The sequence below is a fragment of the Melopsittacus undulatus genome, unplaced genomic scaffold, assembly GCF_012275295.1.
Source record: "Melopsittacus undulatus isolate bMelUnd1 unplaced genomic scaffold, bMelUnd1.mat.Z mat_scaffold_433_arrow_ctg1, whole genome shotgun sequence".
NCBI lineage: Eukaryota > Metazoa > Chordata > Aves > Psittaciformes > Psittaculidae > Melopsittacus > Melopsittacus undulatus.
This window is the reverse complement of record NW_022994320.1, coordinates 39,755-59,498: the sequence shown is the minus strand read 5'-3', so window position 1 is coordinate 59,498 and position 19,744 is coordinate 39,755. Positions and strand designations below refer to the sequence as shown.

At 43.7% G+C, this 19,744-nt stretch overlaps 1 protein-coding gene across 1 annotated transcript; it reads right to left on the bottom strand.

Moving 5' to 3' along the window:
* Positions 1–486: 486 nt before the first annotated feature.
* On the bottom strand, positions 487–6,079 carry LOC117438525 (divergent protein kinase domain 2B-like). Its single transcript, XM_034074008.1, has 2 exons — positions 5,736–6,079; positions 487–847 (listed from the first exon to the last, which is right to left on the bottom strand). The coding sequence occupies exons 1-2, from the start codon at positions 5,957–5,959 to the stop codon at positions 487–489; spliced, it is 585 nt and encodes a 194-aa protein (XP_033929899.1). The 5' UTR covers positions 5,960–6,079.
* Positions 6,080–19,744: the final 13,665 nt, after the last annotated feature.

The following is a 19,744-nucleotide window of genomic DNA, read 5'->3' as shown; positions in this document are numbered from 1 at the left end:
AATTTTCCAAATCCCCATTTAATTGCTGTAGTCACAGCACAGTGATGAAGTGTCCTCGGTTTTCAAAACTATTAATGATTTTTAGCACTGGATGTATAGGATCACAGAGTGGTTTGGTCTGGAAGATCACTTAATTCCAATCCCCCCTGCCACGGGCAGACACCTTCCACTAAACCAGGTTGCTCAAAGCCGTGTCCAGCCTGGCCTTGACCACTTCCAGGGATGGAGCAGCCACAACTTCTCTGGGCAACCTGTTCCAGTGCCTCACCACCCTCACAGTAAAGAATTTCTTCTGCATATCTAAACTCAATCTACTCACTTTCAGTTTATAGCCATTCCTCCTTGTCTTATCCGTTGTTTGTGTGCATAGCCCCATGTTATCCCGGTGCCTGAAGTCAGTTGGTGCTACAGCTTCCCACAGGCCCCCCTTGCAAGGGCTGAGCCCACCCCTCGTCCTTTACCAAGCAGGTGGCAGACTTGTCTCCTTCAGACCCTTTTTCCCTCCCCAAACCACATGGGATCCCCTGGGGCTCCTTCTCTTCCCCTTGTTGGTATGGGGCCCAGGGTCCATGGGGCACAGACCTGGACCAGGTCGGGGGTGAGGCGCTTTGCCCGCAGCCACTTCTGGAAGCGTTGCGTGCGGCGCAGGGCACGCTCCAGGCTGCAGGTCTTTGTCTTCAGCAGGGACGTGCAGATGCGCTTGTCGGCCCGGTCATGCTGGTACTTGGAGGTCAGCCGGGTGATGTCAACCATCCGCCAGCTCTTGGCATCGTCAGTGTAGTTGCCCGAGTAGCTGAGCAGGTAGCTGGGGGGCAGCTTTAAATGAGAAGAAAGCCAGGTGTCAAACCTGCCAAACCAAAACGAGAGCCCCACGGAGAGCAGGTTTAGAAGCCACACGGACAGCTGCACAGTGCCAGCACCACCCGCAGTTGTTCCACTGCACTCCAGACCCCTGGGTTTTCTGCCATTGCTCTACAAAGACCAAGTAGCCCCAGGCTGGCAGCCCCAGGCACTGGGATGAGGCAAGCAGACTGAAGCCATCAGCCAAGGAAATGCATTTTTGAGGAGATATCTACCTTCATTTACTTTCTGCCTAAACTGTCCCTTGTCATGAACAGTGCCATGGGGCAGGAGGTGAAACACTCAGATGGGGTCTTTTGGACCACACAGGCAGAGTGTGAGAGAGAGGAAAGGAGGGAAAGAATAGGGCTGCAGGGTTTTGATTCATGGAGAATCCCTGTCATTTTTAAATTTAATTAATCCTGGAGAAAGGGGCCCAGAAAAGGAGTACTCAGCACTTTAAGGGACCCTGCAGAACAAAACCTCATGACAATAAATGTATTTTGGAATATTAAAATAACCCTTTGTCTTGAGGTGGCAGATTTGCTTGGTACTGGGGTCAACAGAGGCCCCCAACAGTGCTGGCTGTATTTTCATGGCCAGGATGTGCGACCTGCCCAGGCAGCAGCAGAGTTTGGGGTGTGATGGGGTGGAACAAGGGGTAGCCATGGAGATCTTGCACTGATTTGCTTCCCCTACACAGGCACAGGAGGGGAGCATATGGGCTGGGTAATTAGGTAATTTTTTTTTGTTTCAGCAGCCCCCTCAGCCCTACCCACACAGACGTCACACATGCAGGAGCTGAGGAGCGTGGTGTCTATTTTGTGAGTATGTCTGTAACCTGCTCTTGGAAAGCAACTAAACTCTGACCTTTGGCTTGGCCAACATCATGCATTCACTGCTTCTAAAACCTCCTACCCTTACCTCTTTGCCCAAGTACGTAAGAAACCACGTCCCAGTTTAATCTCACCATAAATTAAAGCCACTGGTTCAGGAGTGAAAGAGAAGAGGCAAGAAGCTCCCTGCAGGATCAACTAGCTGGAGTTAGATGAAGACATTAACAAATCTAACAGCTGAAGATGATTTTTCCTTTCAACTTCCAGTTGGGAAATTGGCACAGAAGATTTTTTTGGGGGGGATTAATTTCCTCTGATTTCAAGCAAATAACTGACTCAGTGATGCTCAATGATCAGAGACTGACCAGCCTGCTCCCCATGACCCCTCCTGAAGGCAGCACATCTCTCCTTTTCCCCATCAAAGACCCTGTGCAGCTCAGCTCTGGGGCAAACCTGGGTGCACAGGACAGGGGAAAGATGCTCTCCCCAAAATGCTGCTTCAGCGTTTGGCTCTAGCCATGTGCCGCCCTCAGAAAATTTGCTGCAGAGATACAGGCTGACCAGAAGTGGCCCCTTGCATGAACAGGTTGAGGAGAGATTCAGGCATTTCGATCATTTGGGCATTTTGCCCAATATGAAATTTAAACTTTGTTATTATTAGGGTGTCTGACATAAAAATAAACCTTGCTTATTTTGTTTGGGTTTTTTATTTGTTTGTTTGTGGTTTTTTGTGTTTGCTTGTTTTGGTTTTTGGTCTGGTTTTGAGCTGGAACCAAGAGCAGAGAGTAATTGCTATGCCTCACTATGATTTGTTGTGCATCCCAACCCCTCTCAATGCCGAATCTGCAAGCACAGTGTGCCAGGCACGTACAGTAAGAAATAGCTATGGGCTGGGTTTCTCCTTTTCTCTTTTCCTCTTTTTTTCTTTTTCCTTTTTACTTTTTTTCTTCTTTTGTTTTTTCTTCTTTTTTCTTTTTCCTTTCTCTTGTTAAGCACAAATGTGCTTGTGATTTGGCTCAAGCGTGTGTGTTTGGGGGAGCTCAAGTCAGACAAATACCAAGCAAGCACCGCCTCCTGCATGCGAGCAGCACATGGATGTGTGAAATCCAGGACTGAGCGTTAATTTAAGCTTGGATGGAATGATTTCTTCCACAGAACCCCCCGGGGGAGAGCCACACAGGCCTGGGAACCCAGCATGGGCTGCAACAATTCTGTATTTGGCATCATTTCTGGGCAGTGCAGCACTGGTCTGACACACTTGCTAGATACTTTGAAAATTCATCATCAAGTTGTGCTGTAGCAATAATTCACTTTTGTATGAAGCCTTTTAGCTAAGGGCTCAAATGTGCTTTAAGACTTTCAGTAAGATATGTGTGAGTAACTGCATGGCAGACTACAGATTTTAGATCAACTCAGAACTAAACATTGAAGAAAATCAATTTTTTTTTCATTTTTAGTCGATGATACAAAGTATTTTCTTTCAGCAAATAAATTTTGTTTGCATTGGGAGTCAAATATCTTTAAAAAATATGTAAGTTAAGTTTTAAAATGAAAATAAAGAAATGCCATATAAACCCCCATCAAGTTGAAGCCTTCCAGCTTTTTCAGACTTCCTCCCCATTACTTTTGGCCAAAGCTCATCACCAGTGTTGGCACAACTCTGCACATAGTTTTGGTCAACTCAGTTTCACAGTGTTTTGAAAATCTAATATTTTACAAAAACCTTTTCTGCGCTCTGCTCTCTGGACAGTTGGTGGGCAAGCTTTGGTATTCTCATTTACAGATGGATCAAGTTGGGCAAAGATGAGGGAAGTAAAGAACATTAGAGCACAAGATGAGTCACTAGCCGTTCTGGGAACAAACCCCACATCTTACTCTGTAGTTGAATGAGAATGCATGTCACAGCTCCCGGAAATGATGGAGAATTGGTGAAGCATGTTCTAATGAGGATTAACACAGAGAAGGCCAAATGCCATCCACCTTAGTGAACGTGTGAAAAGGTACATGCAGGTGGATCAAAGAGCGTAAGTGCCACTAAGATTTCCCCCATTTAACCTTCCACTTGCCAAAAAATCCTAGCTGTTCAAGAAATCAAGTGGGAAAACAAGTTTAGCCCCTCCAAAGAAAAGTCTGAAGCTGACTGACTGCTAAAGATAAGTTTTTAAGTTACCCTTTTCAAAGTGCTCAGAGCAGAACTGTATGTTATCACTTGTGTGTTGCACACAAGTTATGGGAAGCTGACTGTGGGATGGCAGGAGACAAAAAATGCCCTCTATTTTACAATGCCGCTCTGCCTTTCCTGAGGCAGAAGTGTCACGCTTTCACATGTATGTGGCTCTGCACTCCTGGACTCCCTTTGACCCTCTGCACACAGAAACCCTTTCCTGCTGTCCACCAGAGGAAAGCCAGCATGGTGGCCTCCTGCTTTTCCTTACGTAGCCAGGCCCCAGTGCAGCATGCAGCTGGCCACCAGCCCACCAGAGGCAGTTGCTTGCTGCAGAAGGCTACTGCTATTTTCAGCAGGGCTGAGGGAAGCTGCATGACCCCAACCTCCCCAGAGGCTAAGCAGAAGTAACTGAAATGGTGCACCTGCAACAGGCTGCATGCACAGAAGCTGCTTTGTACCTGGAGGCAGGTCCCTAACAGCCCTGAACAGGTGAGTGGCAAAGGTTGGGAAATGGAGCAGGAGCCAGCTCCCATGTCACCCTGCTGCGGAGCATAAATATGGGACAGCCAATATCTCAAATGCACCCCCATCACCTGCAGTCCCACACCAGCCCATGTCAGCCAGCTGAACATGCTGATTGTAAATCCATCCAGCTTTTCAGGACAGGAGCCCAGGCTGGGCTGAGAGAAACCCAGCACTGCTGGCTTGACCCTTCTTAGTGCCTCTGCATGCCCTGGTGTCATCTTCAGCATAAGCTGGGGGAGTCAGAAACCCAAGAGGGCCAAGTGCCAAGGGCTGGGACCCCTGGTGTACCATGACAAGGGGTGTTCTGGCATAGCAAAATCACATGCTGCCTTTTTGCAACATCAGTAAGGAAAGGATGGATGTTCAGTATTACAAGTCCATTCCAGACAAAACATTATGGTTTTAGTATGCTACATTTTAGAGGAGAGTTTAAGATAAAAATGGTGATTTGTCCAATATTATACTACTTACATTATAGCATTAAAAATACAATTTTACTACAATCATTTCTTCTCCCTCAGGCTTTTATATCTATAAAAGAAAATGCATATGACTCTATAAATCATATCAGACCCAATAAAACCTTCCTCTGCCAAGCACTGCCTTTAACTTTCTCCTCAAATACACTGGCAACATTTTCCCTGCTGTCGTCAGATGTGCTCTGCTTTTGAGCCTAAAACTGATTGGATTGGTCTCATGACTGCTTGGCAGCATATGTCTCATCAGCTTTGAGGCAGATACAGTTTCTGCCTCTACCTTGAAGTTCTTATGGAAACCTCCCAGAAGAGTACTAATAATTTAGCCCCATCTATTTTTGAGCATGTAGGTAACCTGATACGCAAATATGCTCATGCCTCAGGCAGGTTTAGAACACTTTTGATCTTAATTAATACACACATGAAATTCTGCACATTTGTGTTGTTGCACCTGGTACAAAATTACATAGCATGTTTATATGTTTGTAGTTAACATAGTCCATTGGGAGTGTACAAAGCTAAATCCCCTTTGCCTTCACTCAGTTATTCATAATGAAATATTTCCAGTACATTTAAACAAGATTATTTGTTTCTTCCCTTCCTTCATCACTGCCTTGAACTGTTTCAATGCCACTCTCTATGCAGAAAGTTGTGCCTTTTACTCCTGCTTTCAGATTATAATTCAGGGCTGATCATGTTAGTATGGCTTTAAAAGAAAAGAGACAAAGCAGCAGTTTATAGACATTAATTAAAATACCAGGTGCTGTAATAGTAAGCGGGTGCTAAGTTACTGCTTGCATTGTACTTCATTAAAGTACTTGGAAATACTAACAGGCAACTTTCAAGTTATTATACAGAATGTTTTAAAAATTACTGTGCTGAGTTTCTGACCTTATTTCTTCTTTAAAGAATTTCTTGCAAATGGATGTTCCAATGCAGGCGTTGCATTTATCAAGTCCCAGGAAAGTCCGGCCAAAGCTGTAGCTGGGTTTGACGTGGGGTGCAGACGGAGAAGCTATTGCTGCTGTGGAAGGGTTACAGCTCAGAGCCAAAACCAGGAGCATCATCAACGAATCTGCAACTCTGGAGCAAATGTAACATATCCAGCGCCCCATCTACAGTAGCGGAGAGCTCTGCCTTTTGCAAGTTACCCCTCTCTATGCTTTTAATCTCTTTCTGATGACCTCAACCTTCAGCAGTGAGCCCCAAAACACAGCAAGACACGTTGGGTAGGAGAGACCCCACTCCAGTTCCCATCCTGCCAGCTGGTCACTGGCTCTATTGGCTTGAGGTTTGGGTGGGAAAGATATGATGTAGGGTGGGGAGAAGGAAGTACATGGAGGATGCAGATAACTTGGGTTGCTATGGTTACCTTTCCTTTACTTGGTGCAGCTGCTTCGGCCCCTGCTGACCCTCCCATCAGCCGACTTGGAAAACAACACGAAGAAGTGCTCATCTGCACTTTGTGCAGACAAATGAAGGATATCCTGTCACTGGAGCAAAGGGCATATGCAGGACACTTAGTAGAAACTGATTTGGAAGGAATAATAGTATGACAGAAACACACATTTTACCAGAAGCCAGACTCTTACTGTTGCTTTATTCCTGGAGATTTGTGATGGGACATCTCTTGACTTCTCGGATGCTTTGTTGGCTCAGTTTCTCCTTCTCACAAAAGTGCTGAAAAGACTGTCAGGTGCAATTGTTGCCATTTTGTTTCTTGAAAATAGCATTTAGAAGAGATTGCACCACACTGTGTTATGCCATGGAAAGCAGGATAGCCTGAAGCTTTACAAAACATCCAGCTGACATAACTGCTTGGCCTCTAAGCCACTCTTGAAAAATGGGGCTTTTCAGCAAGGCTTGCATGCTTTTGAATACCTTTTCCTGATGGTTCTGGCACTGGAAAGAAGCTAGAGGTGGGGACAGGGGCTAATGGGGAGCTTGCCAGAGGTTACAAATGCACTTAGAAACTACTGCAATCACACCCAAAAGCTGTTATCACTAGGCCAAACACTTGAAAGTTATGGAAACTGCTGGCTACCTGTTCTGGCCTGGGTGCTGAGGAGAGGACCTCGCCTCTCCCAGGCTGGAGCGGCTGTGGTGCATGCACAGGCCCTGGCAGGCTGCTGCTCAAGGCCAGAAAAGCAGGCCTTGAAGCTGTCCCTTGCTGTACTTTGCTACCCCAGGCAGTGCAGCACATAGCATGCTACTGTGATGCACCAGGCTTTGCTCCTTTCCTGTCCCCAGCTGTCATGTTTTGATTGATGCAGGAGGATCTCCTGGGCTGTGTCTCACCATGGGAGTAGTGAGGAGGAAGCTGAGGTCTTGGAGACTTCTCATCCCCCCCAGCTGGACTACTTACACCATATGGGCAAGCCACTTTCTTTTTAAAGGAAAAAAGATGCACTAACTATAGCCATTCTTTATTATCCCTTCCAGCATTTAAACGCAGCCTGATGGGACTAAGGGATGTGAGAGCTGCAGGGGTACACCCTGGGCTTTGCAGTCACTCCTTGCTTTCTGAAGGGGCTGCTGAAGGAAGGTGATCCTAACAGCACAAAGCAGCTCTTTCTAGCACAGATGCTCATTAGTTGTGACACTTGGGAGATCTGGGGTCTCTCCTTGACTCCATCCCCTTATGGGAGGTTGCTTCATCTCCTGGTGCGTCTCTATGCACAAAATGGAGATAGTGACATTTAGGGATTGTCTACAGGGTGCAGCACAGAGAGAAGAGGATAACAAGCCTGCTGAGAAAGAAAAGGGATGTAATGAGCCCTGCCAGTGCTGCAAACAAGCGGGGCTGGGCAGTGCCGGTATGCCAGCAAGTGCATTCAGTGCATAGCTCTGCATTACGCCATGTTCACATTTGGCCTCATACTCCAGTGTAAAGTTCTTTGAAGTAGGCTGGTGGAAAGAGCCATACTAGAGCTATATGTCAGTATTTAAGCACTTCCCACATCCAGAAGTTTATCCCCACCATTTTCTGTTGCCAGCACATTTCTCCTTTATCCTCTGCAGAAATCAGCGCTTCCTACTGTTTCCTGCCAGTAGCTCTGCAACACTGGCCATGTTCACATTGCTCCCTGCCCAGCTATTCCCTGGATAGTACCAAAATTAAATGCTAGCCATCTGTCTTTATCTTCATTGCATAATATATAAAATACATATCCTTCAGTTTCCTTAATAATTTAATTGCTTGTCTTTAGTCTTCAGTTTTCTCTTGTAATTTTAAGAGCAGAGACCCAGATTACTGTCTCCCAGCACCTCAGCTTGCACTGCTTCATGGTGACCCATGGAAAGTGGAGGGCTTCAGCCTCTACAGTTGGTGACCAGGCCTTTCCCACAGCAAACCTCATGCTTTGGTATGAAAAACCACTAGATGGATAGCAGGATTTCTGTTCTGTTAATGATGCTTTAATGGCTGTGTTGTTCTTGCACTTCTGTGTAGTTTATGCACATGCAAAGCAATATTCAAGTCCCCCTAGGAACAGCATTTGTAATTGTGTTTTTTGATGGTGTATCACACCTGCATCACCCTGAAGTGTTATTTAAAGAAGTTTGTATTTAAAGAGTGGGAGCTAGTCCATCATACCCACCTCAAGCTTGCTGCTGGTGTTTGCACTTGCCCCCATGGTCTGAGCCCCCTCATTCCGTCAAGCATTTTTCCTCAGGCTGGGCTGTCCTCAAGCACAGGTGATGTGTGTAGGAACCTCCTAGTCATGTTCACAGCACTGAAAACAGCTTAAAGATGAGTACACATACCTTTGAGCTAGCCTAAAATGGTAGCTGGGAAACCATGGCTTGCTGTATGTTGCAAGGGGAGCTACGCTTCTGAAAGCAACCTTGATTTAATGAGGTGGTTCAGGAACTAATATCAAACCTGTACTTGTTTTCCTTTCCTTCTGGTACCTTGATATGTAAGTATTGCGGTCAGGTGGTGAGTGGCAAGGTCCGCAGTAGCCTTGTAGATCTTCTTGTGCCAAGCAGGAAAAGCAGATCTCATTTTCAGGGCACTGATAGCAGTGGAATCTGCTGGAGATGCTGAGAGGTTGGCCCTAATCATAGAATAGTTAGGGTTGGAAAGGACTTTAGTTCCAACCCCACTGCCATGGGCAGGGACACCTCACACTAAACCATGTCCAAGGCTCTGCCCAGCCTGACCTTGAACACCGCCAGAGATGGAGCATTCACAGCTTCCTTGGGCAACCCATTCCAGTGCCTCACCACCCTTACAGTAAAGAACTTCTTCCTTATATCCAATCTAAACATCCCCTGTTTAAGTTTTAACCCATTACCCCTTGTCCTATCACTACAGTCCCTAATGGCCTTCACAAACCTTGCAACAAGACATTTCCACACAATACCACTAACTACACAAGACCATGGAGATGGTGGCCCTAACAGAGAAGCCTAGGTAGTTTTCTAGACATTATAATATCTAAAAATTTCTAATATGGACCAAAATGCATGTAGCGCCACATCAATCAGACCAAGCACAGAAAAGCTTTTGGATTGGTTTCTGCTAACAGAGGTAAAGGGCTTATTTAGCCTCTGTGCCCTCATCCCTCCTTTCTCCATATGCCACGAGGGGTGTGGAAATCTACACAGCATTACAGTCCCACTTTTAGCCACAACAGTATGGGCAGTGGAGCTCTCCAGGTCCCAAAAATACCCAGTCTCTGCAGATTCAAATGGCTATAGGTTTTGGAGGAGTAGAGCTGCAGTCCCCAGCTCCTCATTGAGGTAGGAGGACCTGCCCTCCATGTTGCCAGCTCCAGAGGAGATAAGGGAAGGACAGGCTGGTTTTCCCAGCTATGCATGGGATGAAATGCACCTTTTACTTAACCTGCCTTCCAGTCTTCACCTGACCCACTGATGCAATCCAGCTGTCCCTCACTGCTTCTCGCCACCCAGGTCCCTTGCCCACCTCCCCCTGAGCAAATCCAGCTGCCCCCAGGGGTGGTTTTCATGCTGCCAGAGCCTTACAGTTGCAGTCTCCCCATTTCATCAGAGCTGCTAGCTAGCTCACTACAAGAAAAATGTGGTGCCAGCTCCATGCTCTGGCTCTAATTGGGACACTGGGAACTGTTTTGCTGAGCAGAAAACCTTTTTAATTAATTAGTTAATTAATTAAATTTGGGTAATCATCACTAAATGCTTCAGAACAGGTCAGATACAGAAGAACTGAAGGTGTGGTGTTGCAGCCACTACTCAGCTGACATCGCCAGAGTCCTGGCTGCTGCTGACCTGGTTCTCATAGGGACCTTGCCGCTTAGGCAACCTAAATGGCAGGGTTTGGGTGTCACATCACCTTGTTTTCTTCTTCATCACAGGTTTACTGCTGCAAAAGAGCCTTTTCAGCAAGTACAGGGTTGCTGAGCAACAGAGTATTGCCTGGTGGGTTGTGGGAGGGCTGCATCTCACTGCCATACACAGGAAAGAAACAGTACAAAGGAAAACTCAAACTTTTGTTGGAAGAGGAGAGGCTCCTGCTCTTCCTGAGGTCCTTGGTCGGCCCTGCCAGGGTCTTGGTGCCTGCAGGGCCTGGATAAGACCTTGGCTGCCACACAGAGCGGCTTCGCAGGACAGGATGGAAGTCAGCTCAGGGTGTGGTGCAACATGATTATTCTTAATAGTGCTTTTCATTATTCCCATCCAAGATAATCATTAAACTATTGCCAAGTAACCAGTACAGACTTGATATCAAACTTCTTATCACTTCAACCTCAGTTCAGGCTGGATGTGTGGATTAATAGCTAGAGTGGCTTAAAACATTTTCGATTCTTTCGAAACGAAAAATGTGTCTTTTTGAATGCTACAAAACCCCTAACATTTGGGAGGATGCGATCACTTCCTTTTTTAATGTGTTTCCCTCCTGATTGCATGCTTATGAAAGAAACATCTGTTTTGAAGTGATATGCAACAGAAAAATTTTGTTCCAGTTGGATTTGTAATGGTCAACTTCTGTTATACACTCTTATTCTCCCCACCCTGTTTCTTTCCCCTTTTCTCTTGCTGAAAGATGAAAAAAGAGGAGAAAAAGGCAAGCAAACAAGCCCTACTGCCCAGACTACAAATACAGACAGAAAAAGGGGCCACTGACGTGTGGGTGGTGTGAAACACCACAGCTGAGCTGGTGGAGCATGTCTGCACTTCAATTCACTATCAGAATGACATGAATAAAAAACTGACTTTTTTTTTTCCTTCATCGGGAAACAATACTATTGTTTGATAAGCCTGGATGTAATTAATCAGAACCATCAATAATCTACTCTATTAGTAATACAAGAAAATAGGTATTGTTCTGTAGCTGTAGTATTATTTTTATTCTCCTGACTCCATTCTTCTGCTGCACAAGAGGAAACCTGTTGTTTGGAAATCTCTGCCTTTGCATACTTGTAGGCAGCTGGAAGAAAAAGACAGCTAGAAGAAAAACATCAGGCACTGTGGCCAACAGATAAGGCCAGTTCTAGTTTGTGTGAAGCTGAAATGTCAACAAATACTATCAACTATTGTGGTGTTTGCAGCACTTACAGGAGATCATGCTAAGCAGCGAAAGATATGGAAGAGGATCCTGGATTTTGGTGCATCAGTGTCCACAGACAGAAAGTGAGATACAGGGACCTTGAGCCTAAATGGAAATGATAGTGAGAAGAAAACTGGCTGCACACCAGACTGGGGTGAGCTGGTCACTCCCCGCACAGACCATGCAGGAAAGAGGTGAGGAGAAGCTGTCTGGAAAGGGAACAAAGCTCCTTGTCAAGAAGCCTTTGTCCTGTGTTGATGGTGGCCTTGCAAATACAACTGGCATTGGTGTGTGTGCTCCTGAACCACCCGTTCAGGAAAGCAGCTCCTTAGGTGGAGTCCAAGTCCACATGACGGCAGTTGAAACACTGGTGATTCTCTGCATTGTGATTTTCTTTAACAATACTGCAGCAGAGAAACAAAAGCACCACTCCTAAGGAAAATAAGTAAATCTTTCTGCAGAGAACAGGAAGTATTTTCATGCCATACAATTTTCTTGAAAGCAAAGACTGAAATACTTATCCACAATATTTTTATTGGATATGTGCTATTGATTTTCTGTTTCAGCAGTTAAAAGGATTAAAAATAATAAAAACTTCTTTGTGTTGTAACTTCAGATTTCTAATCAAATTCCTTTGTGAGGCAGAAGCAGAACAAAGAGAGTCACCTGCAATAAAATGGCATGGCAGGGAGACACTCTTGGAATGGGCTGGCTAATGAACCAGAGCTTTTAAAATGGCAGCCTGGTTTCCGAAACCAAAGGGAAACACATTTAAAATATGGGTATGGAAAGATTGCTTCTGAACTAGTTACCTGGTGAAGAAAAAGTCTTAAAAAAATAAGTCCTGAAAGAATAAAACATGACAGATATTTGATCCAGTGGCAGTCTACTAACTTTGTCAAACCACATATTCTTTCTAGGTACTGGTTGTTCAGTCCCATTTGGTTTCTATCCATCCTATTGGAATCTCCAGTTAATTATTTTTGAGTGGGAGTATGGTAGTCTATTTTTTTATCAGCTGTATCATTTGAGCATCTGGATGCAAGGAGAAATCAGTTTGTGAGAAAGACGTGAAGACTGCTTTGACTGACCTTGCAAGTAGTCTTGACCAATACCCAGAGTCAGGATTAGGGAATTCAAGTATGAATTTTAACAGTACAAATGCGCTTTAAACAGTGACTTTTATTTTCCCATATAACAAAGGACACAACCTATCTTCTTGAATGTTCTTGTTATCATGCAACTGACACTTGCAGATGATAAAAATGGGGGCACATTTTCCACATGCATTAACAATTTTTGATATTCCCGTATCAATTTCTCTTTGGCTGGGATCAGAGGTGACACAGACTGAGTGCTGCTGCATCCAGTGCAAACATCAGCAGGTTTTTAGAAACTGGTGTAGCTAGAAGTATATTAATTAGAAGGAAAAAAAAATCAAGACATGGAGTTTATTGATTTTTATTTTTTCCCCCATCTCTTTCTTAAAACCCTGGCTTCTATTCTCTTGTGGCTATAAAACTGGAATTTTAATGGTTTGGTAATCAGATGTGAACTAAGCCACCTTCCTTCTCTTTAGCCATTTTCTCCCACCAGCCTCCTCCTTGTATATTATAAGAAAGAGCCATCAATGAAGCGGACTCCTCCAAAGCCCCCAGGTCTAAGAAGATTGGTACAATCTGGAAAACTTTTTTTCATGTAAGCATTGGTATCTGGTGTCCAACAGTGTGAAGCAGAAGGGCATATACATATTATATTTGTTTTGGCTTGTAGGGGGCTCAGATACGATTCAATGTTTTATTACATTGAGTTTTACATGTCTGGATCCAGATTTTCTAGGATAGGCACCAGAATCTCTGTTAATGAAGCAGGGTATGTAAGTGAATCAATTCCCTAAACGTGACTTCATCTTGGATCAGGTTCAGTCATGAAGTCAAAGAAAGCCTGAACAGCTTATACTGCATGAGCAGTGGTCAACCCCAGCCTGTACAAACTCTGTAACACAGTCTGTGATGTTTGGCTCCACATTAATAGGCATCTTTGAAGGCTTGTGATATGTGCTCAACAAATTGCCAGATTAGGAGGAAAAAAAGGCATCTCCATATGCAGGAGACTACAAACCTGTAGCAGAAAGATATCTTGTCAGCATGAGGACATAGCCAGTTGCTCTTTCCCATTCTTCCTTAATTCTCCTGTACATTAGTTATTTTCTTGTGACTTTTAGCATCCTTAGAGTAAATTGGTGACTGCTTTGAAGATTCTTTTTAGAAAATGGAGTATACACACACAAACACATACACACATGCACAGATTCATGAAGGCATGTGGGCTGCTCTTCTTTACATTTCTAGTTCTGGCACCAAATGAATTTGAAAGTGGAAAATTAAGAAAGGGTTAATTAATTAAAAGAAAAAAAAAGCAGCAAACTTTGCTTTGTTTGCACTGTTCTTACATCAGTTTCCATGGAAATAGAAGTAGAACAAGCCAAGAGCAGTGGTGTAGCCAACTTCAGCTGCTGGCTTCTAGTTCATGCTTCTGTTTCCATGGAAATAGATGCCAAATCAGCAAAAAATAAGGTAACTTGTTTTAAATACCAGAGTTTTAAAGGCTTGTCCTTATTTAACCTCAGTCAGGAAGATAGCTTGTGAGGGCAGGCAGCCAGCAACGAAGTGAAAAGTTTCAATGGCTTTTTCAAATGCCAACTGCTTGTAGAGATTGAATTCAAGGGGCAGTGACTGATTTTTAGAAATATCTTATAACTTTCCACCATGCTGTAAATAAAATACATTTTTTCTCATCTTGAATAGTCACACTAGTCTGTAGGAGGCCAAACTAACAGCTCCTTGCAAAGCAACCGTGCAGCTGGCTCATTAGACTCTGCCTCCAAGAGTTCAGAAAGAGCTGTGCTTTTCTCAGAATTACAATATTCAGTCTGCCCCCATCCCAAAAGCAATACTGTGTGCCTCAAAGTTTTGAGAGAGAAGTAAAGGAGGGTTATGGGGGGGAATTCCTGACAGTGTTTTACAACAAACATCCCACTTTCTTTTTAATCTAATCCGAGAAGGCAAAATTTCACTGAGATAAAAGTTGACCATAACCTATTGCTTATAGCAAAATATGGATGGAGAAGCAAGGAAATATGGACAGAATCCAACCAAAAATATTCTGCTGTAATTTCAAGAACTGAAATTTCATCCAAAGCTCATTTTATTAAAACTGACTTAAATAGAAAGTTATTTCAAGGGTGGAGATTGGCTTTTGATCCTTAGCTGTTACTTAGCTGGTGGAACTGTCCATAGGGAAGAGTATTTCTTGGTGAGAAGTTGTGTGAGGACAGAGATGAGAGTCCCATCCTCAGCCCCATTATTCATTGAGTTGCTTGTAAATTTGTATTTTTCCCAGCTGTTTTCCACCTCTCTCTTCCCCCACAACCATTTTGCTTACATGCTCTTCAGGCATCTCTTTAATAGGCTTCAAACACACCTGGGGTCAATGGATCCTGTAACCTATGAGCTGTTTATTGGTAGCAGCATATATCTGCAACTGAGAAATACAGGTATATGTTAAAAAAAAATCTTAGCTGGCATTTGTGGGGAATTAAATGCAACTCTAATGAAACATTTCTTCATTTGCAGTGTGTTGTGGTTTAAACCAAGTCTGCACAGCTCGTTCACCCACTCCCCCCCCCTTGCTCTCCTGACTCCCGGAGAGTTAGGAAGGAGAATCCAAAGAATGTAGCCCCCACGGGTTGAGATAAGCACAGTTTAATAGCTAAGGCATAACACAAATCACTACTGCCATTACTACTACAAACAATAATGATAAAGCAAATAACAAGTGAAGAGAATACAACACCTCACCAGCCACCGACCCATAACTCACCCCACCCTGCCCGACCGAGCACCGACCGATACCTCCTCCATCCCCCAGAGCTCCAGCCCTTCCAGGTCTCTCCCAGTTATATCCTGGGTATGACGTGCTATGGTATGGAATACCTCTTTGGCTAGCCTGGGTCAGGTGTCCTGTATCTCCTTCCTCCCAGCCTCCCCTCCTCCCTGGCAGAGCATGAGCTCAGAAAGTCCTTGGACAAACCAAACATTTGAGCAGTAACTCAAATCATACTTGCTATCAGCAACCATTCCCAGCCCGAAAGTCAAAACACAGCACTGCACCAGCTACCAAGAAGGAGAAAAAATGACTGCTCCTGCTAAAACCAGGACGCAGTGTTACATTTTTCCTTTAATGACATAAAATCTGCTCTTGCAAGGGCATGTGCTTCACACACTAAGTACACTCCCTTGGGCTGCAAAGGGAGTAAATAAATGAAGAGTGCATGCCAAACTGATTTTAAAGAAGTGGATCAGGCCTGGACTGGGGCCTCACAGTTGTTCATTTTAGGCATTATAAGAAATGTGCACATTTTCTGACTGATTTCTGTTGATCTTCTTTGAAGAAAACCCAAGAAGCATCAAGACTTTCAAGGAATTTCCAGAAAAAGAAATGGATTTTTTTTTCCATAAGGAGCCTTTTAAAATATAGGCAATGCTTTTTTCTTTTCTACTGTACCTATTGCCTTAAAATTCAAAGAACTTGCTCTGATTGCTTTATCAGACATTTATCGCTGTTGTTGCTGGTGTGATGTGATTGCTTCCTTGCTGGTTTTGAGCTTCTGGGGTCCTGTTTGAAGGGGGAAACTCAGAGCTGTGTTGCCTATAGTTCTCATTGCATTTCACTAATATTTCCCCAGGAAAAGCTTTAGGCTCTGTTGGAATGGAAAAAAATATCAGGGAAGCAATGGAAAGCCAATTCATACATTTTAAGGTGGGGGACAGGGGAGAACTGAGGGAGCCACTGCTCCCCAGGTGCTTGTACTTAAACTACATTTTGATTCTCTATTATACAACAATTCATCAGCCTTCAGGCTTGCACCAGTGCTTCCAGGCCTTCAGGTCACTTACCTGCATAAATGTTATGCCCCTAGGCTTACAATGGTTAAATCACGCAGGGAGTAAAATAGGGGTTATTTGCCAACTCTTCTGCGAACAGCTCATAGCACCACAGCATGACTCAAGGGATCATGAGAACAAATCACAAGAATAGCAAGTTGTGGAGCCAAAACTAAGTAAAAAGTTTAAAGAAAAAAAGAAAGAGCAAGGTCTGACATGAGGTCCTTGAGGCAAAAATTACATGCCTGCACTTATCTGTGAGTTTTGTAATGTTGGCAGATCAACCTTGATGCACCAGGCACTGTGGAGCGTGCCCACAGCCCTGCCCTGGGCATCTGATATGCCAGCCTGCCTGGCCATACTGCTGTCTCTGGTCTCCTGCCATCCCCAGGATGGTGAGCACAGAGCATGGCATGGCAGGAGGGATGGAAATGTCCAAAGAGAATACAGGATATCCTCTGCTTTTCCTGTAAAGTGACTGTTCCTGGAGCAGAGGCTGCTTCCATCAGGAGGGAGTATGTCATTGGTATATGGAGCAGCAGCAGCAGCAACTGCTAAGCATTTGCTGTAGGCACAGGGTGCTACTATGCTGGGAATCTCCCTCCCCAGTTCTCAGGCCAAAAGTCACTATACGTGAAAACATCTTCCCAGAGGCACCTGACAGTGTTGGATGGTGATTGAATTATATATAAAAACATGATCACATGCATTCCTGCAGGTATCCCATGCTGGGCAGGGAGAAGCGAGCAGGGAGGATGTGAGGCTGCTTCTACCTGCTGTGGCTGGTACCTCAGGGTGCTTCTGGCTGTGGTTGGAAAGCCAGCCTTTCTTCCTGGATCAGGTCCCTGGTTGTCACCCATCTCAGGTCAAGCTCATTGCCCTTCAGGATCCTCCTTGCTCTTCTACTTCTCAGTGAAAGATTTTTTTTAGGGCAAATCAGAGTGGATGTGCATGACACGTTGCCTGTGACAGTCCTCTCTGCAACCAAGGCAAGTATTAACAAAGCAAACGTCTCCAAAGAAGCAGCATGGTTGCTTTGCTCCAAAAGTCAGCCTTGACTGGGATGCGACTTTCGTCCAGACATTTCACCAATGGACTTGTGAATTTTCTCAGTGTCGGCAAAAGTTTTAGGTTAATTTGAAGTCTAATTTGTTCATAAGCTGAGATCATAGGGACAGTCACAGAATAAAAGGCATTTCATCCTTTTATTCCCCTCCTTCACCCATGGATGAGGCTGCCATGTGTACAGCTTGTATCATATACCTGTACAGCTTTTTAATTTTTTTATTGTTTATACTAATGGTTTTAATTTTAGACATTTTTGCATTGGAAATGAAAGGTCTGTAGCATTCACAGCACAGATGGGAGATAAAAGCACCATAATCATAGAGCAGGGTCAATGACACTTTTCCCAGGAAGATGTTAAAGGCATTATTTGGCATTAACAAAGAAAGGGATAATTAGAAAATATGCAAAGAAGGCTTATTCCTGTAATTAATTTCAAAGTTGGAAGTTCCATAGTGCTTTTCTGTTCAAAAGTGACAGCACATGAGCCGTCACAAAGGGGATGTATTTTAACGTAAATCAGAAAGACGAGGGACATAGAAACTTGTGTTTCCACTGTCTTCAAAAAAAAAAAGCTTCAGTCAGGAGTTACTGTGTATTCTGACTCTATGTGAAAAAAAATACAATTATAAACAAGTATTGACACATTACATGAAGGGCAAAAGCAGGATATAGACAAACTTGGTTTCCAGGGAGATTGGACATTCCTTTCCAGAGAAAAATAATGTTCCAAAGTCACTTTGATAGTTTGAGGCTGTGCCTATGTTTGCAGCTGTTTTTTTTGCACCGATTTCCTACAGTTCCTATCAAACAGCCCCACTGATGGCAGCAATGATGGAAGAAGAGTTCAGCAAACTTCCTCTACCTCAAATCATTTTAACACTGTTCAAAACTGGTTTTGAACAAGTCTAAATGGCTCTGCTTTAGGAATACCAGTAGCCACAGACATCTTGGTTGCAGCCTTGCTCCCATCTGGATCTTCAACTTTTTGACAGGTAACCTTAACATCTTGCCTTGCCATAAGATCAAAAATAAGCAAAGGAAAATGGTGTTCGGAGTTTTCTGTATAGTTTTATCCTTTCTGCCCTCCAGTCCATGGCTGTTGCCTCCATCACCATGTCCACAGTTACAGTATGATTTGGTGCAAAGTGCCATGCTTGTGAAGGTATCGGCCTTGCCACAACAGGTGTGATTGAATACCTTGAATGGCTTTAACATTGCTGGTTTTACTTGGAAAAAGTGAATCTTCTTAAGCCACTGATGCTGCACACAGAGCCATGTATTTAACACTATTTGTTTGTTTGCTTGTTGGATCTTTTTCAGTGGTTTTGGTTTTGGGGCTTTTTGGCAGATTTACCAGTTAGGCTTTTTGGTTTAATCTGGATTGAACTGATATTTTGACTTTTTATCCTAGGTAGTGTTGTCTTGGCTGATGACCAGTATAGGTGAACTTAACTCTTATTGTGTCTCTTCACAACATGAGGAATTCATGTCCTGCACACACTTGCAAGTTACCATTTGTGTACAGAATTTTAGGATTGACTCTAGAAAAATCATGCCTTCAGGGCAGTGTAGCATTTATTTATTTATATGTACCACCATTCATGTGGCAAAATTTTGCCTGTGCACATACACTTGCATGCTCTTTTTATAATGATTTTTATACTTGTTTGCTCATGAGGTTGGTTAGATCTTGCTTACAATAAAATCCAACTTTCTCTAGCTCTAGACCTTCAGCTTGTTGGCAGGTGAACTTGGTATCTTGCTGTGTAATTGGATCAAAACCACATAAAGGTAAGAAAATTGCATACAGGTTCTTTATGGCTTTAGTATTTTTTCATAGTTCATTCAGGGACATTCCATCTTTTAGGTCGTGCTCCTGTTGTAGGTCCCACTCTAAGGTTTCTGTGCTTATTGCAAAGAAATATGTGTATATCACAGAGCTATGCACAGCAACTCAGAATATGCAGTTAGCCCTCACTGATGGCAGCACGGATGGTTCACCTTATATTTATTTCCCAGTGCATGGCTAGAGTGTTTTTAATCAGCAGTTTCCTTTCTATTACTTTTTAATTTCTATGTTGTGCTTTCATTACTTGAGCTTCAACACTTTGCTCTCAAGCAAGTGATGCTATTTAAATTCTCCTGGAAATATTTCTAACATATGCAGAAATTAAAAAAATATTTGCATGTCCTTTGCAGAATTCTCCTATGGAACTGCTAATGGTTTTCTTACCTCACAACTATATGCAAATACAATGTCCTGTATTTACCATTCAAATTCACTACAGTCATTGCTTAATTCAAGACAGATGAACCACTCGCCTCCTTCCAATAAAATTATTTTCTCCTGACGTGTG